Source organism: Aethina tumida, chromosome 4 (assembly GCF_024364675.1).
Source record: "Aethina tumida isolate Nest 87 chromosome 4, icAetTumi1.1, whole genome shotgun sequence".
NCBI classification, from domain to species: Eukaryota; Metazoa; Arthropoda; class Insecta; order Coleoptera; family Nitidulidae; genus Aethina; species Aethina tumida.
The window spans coordinates 5,717,514-5,729,617 of NC_065438.1; the positions used below are offsets into that span (position 1 = coordinate 5,717,514).

Here is a 12,104-nt window from a genome sequence, read left to right on the forward strand (position 1 = left end):
TTAATAAATACACTATACTGTAATAAATAAACTAACTATATTTCTTATTTTTAATTTAAAAAAATCATTTATAGTATTTTTTACGACAATTATTCGTATATTTAAAGAAATATTTAAATGTCATATTTATTTTTACCATTATGCAACTTAAAAAATGTGTTAATTAAATTAATTTAATAATTTTGAGAATATTTTTCCTTACATAAGTATAATTTAATACGATTATTATTGTTTATTTATTAATTTTATAATCAAGAAATTTCTTCTTTGATTTAAATTGGTGAAACATCAAAATGAAGTATTTTATTTTGATATTCAATAAATTGAACCTTTTTTAAATTTGTAATATGTGTAAATATCGAAAAAAGTATTTGAAATTACTTATTTTTCATATAACAAAAAAAAAATTATTTTATATTGTATTTTATTATAGTTTAATAAATAAAACAGAATAGAGAATTATATTTATTATTTTTAGTTTAAAAATTCATTTTTAGTATTTTTTAGGAAAATTATTCAGACATTTAAAGAAATATTTGAATGTCATATTTATATTTATTTTACCATTATGCAATTTAAAAAATGTATTTATTAAGTTAATTTAATAATTTTGAGGTGAAACATCAAAATAAAGTATTTTATTTTGATATTTAATAAATTAAACATTTTTTAAAATTATAAAATGTATAAATATCAGAATAAAGTATTTGAAACTACTTATTTTTTATACAACAATGGAATTATTATTTTTTATATTGTATTTTGTTGGAGTTTAATAAACAAATAAAATAGAGAGTTCTATGTCTTATTTTTAGCTTAAAAAAATATTTACAGTATTTTCAGGGGAATTATTCGAATATTTAAAGAAATATTCAAATATTATTATATTTATTTTTTCTTTTCTTGTTACGTAATTCAAAAAATATAGATTAAGTTAATTTAATAATTTTGAGAATATTTTTTCTTACATATGTATGAAATTACTTATTTTTTTATTAATTTTTTAATCAAGAAATTCTTTTTCTCTTTTAAATTAGTGAAACATCTAAATGAAGTATTTTATTTTGATATTCAATAAATTGAACCATTTTTACATTTGTAAAATGTATAAATATGAATATAAAGTATTTGAAACAACTTATTTTTTATATAACAATGATTGCAATTTAATAAATATATGAAATAAGGATTGTATTTCTTATTTTTAATTTATAAAATCATTTTTATATTTAATTTTTAGAAGAATTGATAGTATAATTTATTTATTTATTTTGATACACAATAAATTTAACATTTTTAAATTTATTAAATAACTATAAAATATACCATGAAATTATTATCTGAATAATTTAATAAATAAAAAATGTACAATTATATTTCTTATTTTTTGATTAAAACATCGTTTTCATAAAAATTATCCTTAAAGAAATAAGTATTTTAATTTATTTTGATACTGAATAAATTTAATCTTTTTTTAAATTTGCAGTTATCATTTAATAAATGAAATATTTAGACATTTTTATTTATTTATTTTTATCTTATTATTTTATTACCTTATTTTAGTCATTTATGGAATTAAATTTTAAGAAATCTACAAATGGTAGATTACTTGTGTTATGACGTAGAAATATTCCCTTTAATTTGTTTTATATTTTACAAAAAACATTAAATTCATTTGATTTATTTTGATATCTTGATATTGAACTTCCTTTAAATCAGTATATTATAACACAAATAACTCTACTCGTAGAGTATTTCTTCGTAAATTTACCCAGTCAATATCGATTGGTAAGTTCCTGTAGGAAATATAAGTGTTAGTACAACCACAAACCCCAGTCAAGACTGTCACTCGAGCTACTCATACAGATAAGATTAGTAAAACAAGATCCTGGAAGGGTGTTCACCGACCTGCCGTTGCCATCATGGCCATCGGATGCAACCCGGGGAACATCATGGTCTGGGGCGCCATCGCCTGCAGATCGTTCTCGTAGCTCTGACGCAGCTTGGCGCTGATCTGCGCCTCCGCCTTGCTCATGTTCTCAATCACGCCCTTGACCGTAATAATCCGTTCCAAATTAAATGAGTTTATGTCATTTATGCTTGAAACGGTTATTTTGGTGTCGGTCTCCTGCATGATTCGCTTAATGGTGTTGCCGCCTTTTCCTATGATGCGTCCGATCAGATTGTTGTGCGCCAGGATCTTCAGCGAGATTTCACTGGAAACGTACGTGGTAAATTAGTTTAGTACACACATCGTTTGTTTGAGGGTTTACCCTTTGTTGGTGTTGTTCGCCTCCTGCTGCATAACTTCCAGTATTTTCTTGCAGGCGTTCGTACAGTTCTCGGGATTACCGTAGATGGTGATGGCCTTCTCCAGCGAGCCCACATTGTCCTTCCTGTGGACGTCCACTCTAGCTCTGGTGTGTTGGGTGATTTGCCTGATCGTTGAGCCCTGTCTTCCGATTATAGCCCCTACCTAAACATTCAATTTTGCCACATTAACAATTTATAAGGCGTTTCGAGTTGTGTAACTTACCATATCACTTTGTACAAGTATTCTAAGAGGGAAGTCAGTCTGTCGACTTTGTCCTGGGAGTCCCCCGAACGGAGCACCTGGACCCCTCGGACCTTTTCGACTTTTTCGTTCGGCTAATTCTACTTTCAGCGGCCTACCATCTAATTCATACCCGTTCAATTGATTCACAGCTCTGAAAACAATTTTATCGAATGAGTCAACATTTTCTACAACATAATTATCGGGAACATGTCTTGTTAAAGGCTGGCAATTATTAAAAACCTGTTAATAACTTCATTTATTTAAGATCTCCATCTTGTAATTGGATTCGTGACATGCAGCGGCAGTCAATAATTTCCCGGTGGAAATGCATTATGCATCTAGATCAAAGGATGTGAAAAAACTAGTGAAACGTAATTACGAAATGATTAAGATGGAATATTCGCATCCGCCAATTTTTTAACTTTAATAAAAGATTTTTCATTTTACATTCTTGTTAACTGTCGAGTTAATTTCCTTATTACTTATTTGTAAAAATAAATAATGAGATTCACAAGAACCATTAACCACTATAAATAACTGAATTATTAATTAAAATTGTATATTATTTATTTATTTATAAGAATTCTTTAAATTTTCACATAACTTTCGATGTAATCTTTGTTCTTCTTTTGAAAATCTTTAGTTACTAAAAGTAGCTGAATTTTCAATTAAAATTAATTATTATTTCTAAGAATAACTGAAGAAATTAAATAATATATGATGTTTTCTTTAATTTTTCATATAATTTTCAATGTAATCTTTGTTCTTATTTTGAAAATCTTTAGTTACTAAAAGTAGCTGAATTTTCAATTAAAATTAATTATTATTTCTAAGAATAATTAAAGAAATTAAATAATATATGATGTTTTCTTTAATTTTTCACATAATTTTCAATGTAATCTTTGTTCTTCTTTTGAAAATCATTTGTCACTTAAAGTAGCTGAATTTTCAATAAAAATTAATTATTATTTCCAAGAATAACTGAAGAAATTAAATAATATATGATGTTTTCTTTAATTTTTCACATAATTTTCAATGTAATCTTTGTTCTTCTTTTGAAAATCTTTAGTTACTAAAAGTAGGTAAATTTTCAATTAAAATTAATTATTATTTCTAAAAATAATTAAAGAAATTAAATAATATATGATGTTTTCTTTAATTTTTCACATAATTTTCAATATAATCTTTGTTCTTCTTTTGAAAATCTTTAGATACTAAAAGTAGATGAATTTTCAATTAAAATTAATTATTATTTATAAGAATAATTAAAGAAATTAAATAATAAATGTTGGTTTCTTTAATTTTTCACATAACTTTCAATGTAATCTTTGTTCTTCTTTTGAAAATCATTTATCACTTAAAGTAGCTGAATTTTAAATAAAAATTAATTGTTATTTCTAAGAATAACTGAAGAAATTAAATAATATATGATGTTTTCTTTAATTTTTCACATAATTTTCAATGTAATCTTTGTTCTTCTTTTGAAAATCTTTAGTTACTAAAAGTAGGTGAATTTTCAATTAAAATTAATTATTATTTATAAGAATAATTAAAGAAATTAAATAATATATGATGTTTTCTTTAATTTTTCACATAACTTTCAATGTAATCTTTGTTCTTCTTTTGAAAATCATTTGTCACTTAAAGTAGCCGAATTTTCTATTAAAATTAATTATTATTTCTAAGAATAACTGAAGAAATTAAATAATATATGATGTTTTCTTTAATTTTTCATATAATTTTCAATGTAATCTTTGTTCTTATTTTGAAAATCTTTAGTTACTAAAAGTAGGTGAATTTTCAATTAAAATTAATTATTATTTCTAAGAATAATTAAAGAAATTAAATAATATATGATGTTTTCTTTAATTTTTCACATAATTTTCAATGTAATCTTTGTTCTTCTTTTGAAAATCATTTGTCACTTAAAGTAGCTGAATTTTCAATAAAAATTAATTATTATTTCCAAGAATAACTGAAGAAATTAAATAATATATGATGTTTTCTTTAATTTTTCACATAATTTTCAATGTAATCTTTGTTCTTCTTTTGAAAATCATAAGTCACTAAAAGTAGAAGAATTTTCAATTAAAATTTATTATTATTTCTAAGAATAACTGAAGAAATTAAATAATATATGATGTTTTCTTTAATTTTTCACATAATTTTCAATGTAATCTTTGTTCTTCTTTTGAAAATCATTAACCACTAAAAGTAGATTAATTTTCAATTAAGATTAATTATTATTTATAAGAATAACTGAAGAAATTAAATTATATATGATGTTTCCTGTAATTTTTCACATAATTTTCAATGTAATCTTTGTTCTTCTTTTGAAAATCATTAGTTACTAAAAGTAGATGAATTTTCAATTAAAATTAATTATTATTTATAAGAATAATTAAAGAAATTAAATAATAAATGTTTAATTTTTCACATAATTTTCAATGTAATCATTATTCTGCTTTTAAAAGTCTTTAATCACTGAAAGTAGCTGAATTTTAAATTAAAGTTAATTATTATTTATAAGAATAATTAAAGAAATTAAATAATATATGTTGTTTTCTTTAATTTTTCACATAATTTTCAAAGTAATCTATGTTTTTCCTTTAAAAGTCATTTGTCACTAAAAGTAGCTGAATTTGTAATTAAAAATAATTATTATTTATAATAATAAATAAAAAAATTAAATAATATATGTTGTTTTCTTTAATTTTTCACATATTTTTTAAGGTAACCTTAGTTTTTCTTTTGAAATCATTGTTACTTGTAAGAATATTTAAGGAAATTAAATAAAGTGCGCAGTTTTATTTAATTTTAAATTAAAATACTTCTTAAAAAAGGCAAATTTACTCTTTAAATTTACTTTCTTTTATAAACTTACATTATAAAAAAGATTAATTAACTTGATTTACTGTTTTCGTCGAAAGTCTCTATCTTATTCCAATCAGTTTTGCCATCCCACGCACATAAACACAACGATTTAAACGACAGATCGCAAAAGCATCGGGTCAATAATTGTCGATTCCGTGTTAATTACCGTTTTATCTCGACGGGATGGACGCGTAAACAGACGTATGGATTTCGCGAGAATCGCACACAATGTAATTGGAGAGTTGTGCCGATGTTGCTATAATCGACGCCTGCAGCTTATGAAGCACAAACACGTACCGTTCTTATGTTACGGCTTGGCGAAACCACCAACTCTGTAATTTCGTTATTGCATCGACTTTTCAAACGTCACACACGAATTTGTTTTTGTCTGTTGCGTCGCACGAAATTATTCCAGGCAAAACAGGAAACATGGATTTCACTTTGTATTGGGAACCACAACGAAGTGATTTATTGTTTGTTTTCGTGTTCAATAAATGCAAAATGTTTATATGCAATTACTTTTATTACAATAATCATAATTATTATTGATAAAAATCATTGTGATCACGTTCTTTGGTTACTTTTTTGTGCAAAATTAGTTAAATTTTATTTTCAGTCGTAACAGGTATTTAATTATTAATTAATAAATTATAGTTAACCATCATTAACGCTATAAAAGCATAAAATTTTATCTACTTTTTAATTTATATTGTAATTAAATGGAAGATAATTGAAAAATTACAACATTTAATAGAAAATTTATGTATTTTTTATAAAATGTCACAAATAATATATATAAAAAAATGATTTTCCTATAGAAAATAGTAAAATATACTATATAAAAAATAATTGAAATAAGAAAGAAGATGAATTTAGCATAAAATATAAAAAATATACATTATTTGTAGTTAATTATTTTGGAATATTATTTTTAATGTAGAAAAAATACAATTTTCTTGTAAATACAGTAAATTATTATATAAAAAATATAAGAATATATCAGGAAATTGTATATTTTCAAAACAAATCCCATAAATCAAACAAAACAAGACAAAAACTAAAAATAATAAAAAAATATTTCATAATTTGTTACATTTGAAAAACAGTAAATAATTTTTAAAATCAGAATTTACATATTTACTGTTCTAAGATTTGTTTATTTATAAATTAATGGTTAGTTTAAATAAAAATTAATAAACCTCACCAAAAAGGTACAATAAAAAATTAAAGTTTTGGATAACGTTGTTAAAAAAAATAAACAAAAAATTTGTGGTATTAAATTCTCAATAAACAAAATATATTTTTATCATTATATGTTAAATTTAAACAGTTTCTCTGTCAAAAAATACAAAGACATTGCTAATGCTATTTATTTTCTTCTTATTAATTTTAGACTAATTTGAAATAATTTGAATAATTTACTGACAATTTTATTTTCAATTTAAAGTTATAATATTATCAATTTAATTAATTTAATAGACAGATTTCAATCATTTCTACAATTTTCAGATATATTTTTATTTGTTTTTATAGAAATTTATATTATTTGGAAGTATAGTAATTTTTTTATTGTTTTATTATATAAAAAACTGATTTCCTTTAAATATTCAAATATATTTTATCTCTTAAAATAATTTTTTTAACTAATGTTAAAATATAATGGTGATTCAATCAATTATATTATGTATTTGTTGATGTTTTTTATTAATTTATTTTAATAGAAGTTACTAAATTTTTCTATAATATTTCGACAGATTTTCTTTTGTTTTTATAAATTTGTATTAATTTTATATTATTTGAAAACGATAAAAAATATTTTGTTTTATTTATTAATTAAACAATTTAAAATAAATTTTATAACTTTATTATATAAAAAGACAGATTTCCTTCGTTAGTTAATTAATTTAATAGACAGATTTTAATCATTTCTACAATCTTCAGATATATTTTTATTTATTTTTATAGAAATTTATATTATTTGGATGTACAGTAATTTTTTTAATGGTTTGTTATATAAAAACTGATTCCCTTTAACTATTCAAATATAATTTAATATTATTAAAATATACATGGTGATTCAGTCAATTATATTATGCATTTGTTGTTGTTTTTTATTAATTTAATTTAATAGAAATTTCTAAATTATTCTATAATTTTTAGACAGATTTTTATTTGTTTTTATAAATTTGTATTAATTTTATATTATTTGAAAACGACAGGAAATATTTATTTTTGAAATATTTTGTTTTAATTATTAATTAAACAATTTAAAATAAATTTTATATCTTTATTATGTGAAAAGGCAGATTTCTTTAATTAGTTAATTAATTTAATAGGCAGATGTCAATATCTTCTACAATCTTCAGATATATTTTAATTTGTTTTTAAATAAATTTATACTATTTAGAAATAACAGCAATTTTTTTAATGGTTTATTATATAAAAAAATGATTTCCTTTAACTATTCAAATAAATAATTTTTTTAACTAATATTATTAAAATATGGTGATTCAGTCAATTATATTATGTATTTGTTGTTGTTTTTTATTAATTTAATTTAATAGAAATTTCTAAAACTTTAAATATGGTGATTAAAATTATTAAAATATGGTGATTCAGTCAATTATATTATGTATTTGTTGTTGTCTTTTATTAATTTAATTTAATAGAAATTTCTAAATTATTCTATAATTTTTAGACAGATTTTCATTTGTTTTTATAAATTTGTATTAATTTTATATTATTTGAAAACGGCAGGAAATATTTATTTTTGAAATATTTTGTTTTATTTATTAATTAAACAATTTAAAATAAATTTTGTAACTTTATTATATAAAAAGACAGATTTATTTCTTAATATAATTAATTTAATAGATTTCAATCATTTCTATAATCTTCAGATATATTTTTATTTGTTTTTATAGAAATTTATATTATTTCGAAGTAGAGTAATTTTTTTATTATTTTATTATATAAAAAACTGATTTCCTTTAACTATCAATATATATTTTATTTATTTAATTTAATTTAATAGAAGTTTCTAAATTTTTCTATAATTTTTAGACAGATTTTTATTTGTTTTTATAAATTTGTATTAATTTTATATTATTTGAAAACGACAGAAGTTACTTATTTTTGAAATATTTTGTTTTCCTTTAACTATTCAAACATATATTATTTCTTTAAATAAACAATGTGATCGGTTATAATAACCTTGGACTAATTTTAATATTTTCAATATGAAATCAATTTAATTTAATAAAAAGATTCAAATTTTTTATTATTCTTAGGTAGATTTTAATTTCTTTGTATATTAATTTATATTATTTAGCAACGATTGGTTTTAACTAATAATATTATAATATATATGGTAGTTCAAATATATAGTGTGTTTTCAAATGTAAGAAATCAACTTTAAATAAAAACAGTTTATCTTTTAAAAAATGTAAAGACACTGGTAGTGTTATGTAATTTTAGATAAAGATAAGCTTATCATCACGATCAACCTATCATAGTGACACAGAATAATAGAAACAGATACTCACTCAAGCGCTTGCTCCGGAGTTTCGTAGATGACCTGGACCGTCTGCGTGGTCGGGTCTTTGGATGTAAGTTTATCACAATTGATGACCCGTCCATGTCGCGCCAGCAGCTCTTCGATGTCTCCGAATTTTTTAGAGGGGTCCAAATTTGATATTATGATTTTTGAAATGGGGCTGCAACAAACAAAGTGACACGTTAATAAAATCCAGAAGTGGGTACACGTATCGATTGACTTTTATCAGGACAGTCACTCCTCAACATCCACCAAAGCTTTGGCATTTTACACTCAATAGCGAAGACATCAGTTGAAATACGTACGATTTAACGTCAGTCATCGCGTCCGAATTTGTGATTTCACACAAGACACGCACTCGTACACTGTTGTATTGGGCTGTATCCGCATAAATTGCCGGCGATGGGGGGCGCCTATCTAATGTAAATACTGATAAACCTGTGTGCACGGACTGTCACCGAAAAATGCACCACCGAAAAGTCCCAAAAAAAAATTATATTCTAGAATAAAGTGCGATGAAACATGATCGTTTTGTGAGACCGTTTATCACATAGGAAAGTGAATTCCGAAAACAGACAAATCCTTGACGGAGATAACGTATCTTTCGGTCCGCAAGATAAATACGTGGCCACACGTCCATTCAAAAACGGCTCGACGATTATTATTTTTTGGTTTTTGGGGCGTGCACTGTGCGGGCGTTGAGTCACCGTTCCGACGTCGTTTGTGTCTTAATTGAGTCTGTTGCTTTGAAATTTCAGTACGATTACGGCACACATTAATTTAACAATGGCTGTCTAGATTATCAACTGGTTGCAGACTAATGTGCCCGGGAATTATGATAAGGAGTTCCTGTAGGAATGTGGAATGTTCATATTAATGCCATAAATTGGCTTTAATGTTGTTCAATCGTGTGTGATTTTGACAAATTCTTCGCTTACTACACAACCTTTCTTGTAGGATTACAATTTATTACTTTTTCTTGAACAACCCAAAATTATTTCTTAGTTTTTAGTGTTAAAATGATTAACCTTGAAACCATATTTGGAAAAATATTACTATTCGTTTTATACATGTATATAATTGATAAAACATATGACTCTTTATCTTTAAACTGATTTTTACAATAAAATAATTAAAAGTCCAATAAAAAACAAAAATTGCTATTAATAAATTCATGTAAAAAATTATCAAAAATACAAATTGATTATTTAAAAATATATTCACTTAATAATTTATATTACAGAGTTAGTTACAAAGAAAAGTTCATTTGACAAATGTATAATGTCAGCAAAAAGATGTAATTATATACATGGTTTTTTTAATTTGTTTGCAGTTTAATGACATTAATTCTTGGTAAAACAATTGTTTAATAATTATAAACAACAAAAGAAAATTTTAAAACAGTATTAAAACAAATTTTATAAGAAATTATTTATAAAGTAATCCAGCAAAGTTAAGAAATTATAATCAAATATTTGTATTATAAAAAAATGTTCACAAATTAATGAAAATATCAATGAATTATTAAATGACATATAGAACTTGAAATGAGCTTTTTAATAATTGAATTCGTCAGTTAAAACTTAAAATTGATTGAATAAAAATTATTTTTGGGATATATCTTTACGTTCTAATCATTAAAAATTACAAAAATATAAAGAAAATTTATATTAAATGCTGAAAAATATCTGAAAAAATTTCATAAGAAATTATTTATAAAATAAGAACCACACTGATTGTTAATTAATAAAATTAATACCTAAAAAAAGTTAAGAAATTATAATCAAATAATTGTATTATAAAAAAATGTTCACAAATTACTTAAAGTATCAAATAATTGTTAGATGACATATAAAACTTGAAATGAACTTTTTAATAATTGAATTTATCAGTTAAAACTTAAAATTAATTGAATAAAAATTATTTTTAGGATATATTTTTAGTTGTCACCATTAAAAATTAAAAAAATGTAAAGAAAATTTATATGAAATGCTGAATAAATTTCATAAGAAATTATTTATAAAATAACAACAACATTGATTGTCAATTAATAAAATTAATACCTAAAAAAGTTTAGAAATTATAATCAAATATTTGTATTATAAAAAAAATGTTCACAAATTACTGAAAATATCAATGAATTGTTAAATGACATAAAGAACTTGAAATGAGCTTTTTAATAATTGAATTCGTCAGTTAAAACTTAAAATTGATTGAATAAAAATTATTTTTGGGATATATTTTTAGGTTCTCATCATTAAAAATTACAAAAATATAAAGAAAATTTATATAAAATGCTGAAAAATATCTGAACGAATTTTATAAGAAATTATTTATAAAATAAGAACCACACTGATTGTTAATTAATAAAATTAATACCTAAAAAACTCAAGAAATTATAATCAAATAATTGTATTATAAAAAAATGTTCACAAATTACTAAAAATATCAAATAATTGTTAGATGACATATAGAACTTGAAATGAACTTTTTAATAATTGAATTTATGAGTTAAAACTTTGAATAAATTGAATAAAAGTTATTTTTGGGATATATTTTTATGTTTTTACCATTAAAAATTACAAAAATATAATGAAATGCTGAAGAATATCTGAACAAATTTCATAAGAAATTTTTTATAAAATAACAGCAACACTGATTGTCAATCAATAAAATTAATTATCGATTATTTTGATTAAAAAACGATTAAAGACTAAAAAATTTAAATTTATTATATTATTAATAAAATAAATGAAGAAATATTTTTATATATTCATATAAATAATAATATGATAAATAATAAAATAATTAAGTAAAAATATTATTTTATTATTTATATAAATATAAAAATATAGATTTATTTATTGTTACAAAAAATTTAAAACACTTTATTAACTTGAATTCATTAGTTAAAATTTTAAAACTGATGAAATGGAAATAGTTTCTAAAATATATTTTGATGTCTCTCTAAAAAAATATTGCAAAAAAAATGAATTTATTAGAAAAATTATCACAAAAACTAATTAATTGTAATTAAATAGTTTAATAACACAAAAAGTACTTAAAAATTAACAAAATCATAAAAAATAATAAAAATCTTCCAAAAATGTTTAAATA

The 12,104-nt window shown here is 21.8% G+C and overlaps 1 protein-coding gene across 5 annotated transcripts in view; it reads right to left on the reverse strand.

The window, feature by feature from the left end:
- Positions 1-12,104, reverse strand: part of LOC109600117 (insulin-like growth factor 2 mRNA-binding protein 1) — an 81,598-nt gene that overhangs the window by 6,433 nt on the left and 63,061 nt on the right. For 4 of the 5 annotated variants that reach the window (XM_049966845.1, XM_020016201.2, XM_020016199.2 and 1 more), the window contains exons 2-5: positions 8,977-9,147; positions 2,537-2,708; positions 2,274-2,476; positions 1,909-2,216 (exon numbers count right to left, since the gene is read on the reverse strand). In XM_049966845.1, coding sequence (XP_049822802.1) covers positions 1,909-2,216; positions 2,274-2,476; positions 2,537-2,708; positions 8,977-9,147 — 854 coding nt within the window. Of the gene's footprint in view, positions 1-1,908; positions 2,217-2,273; positions 2,477-2,536; positions 2,709-8,976; positions 9,148-9,292; positions 9,497-12,104 lie in introns of those variants that run through there. The other variant, XM_049966847.1, reaches the window with a different exon arrangement.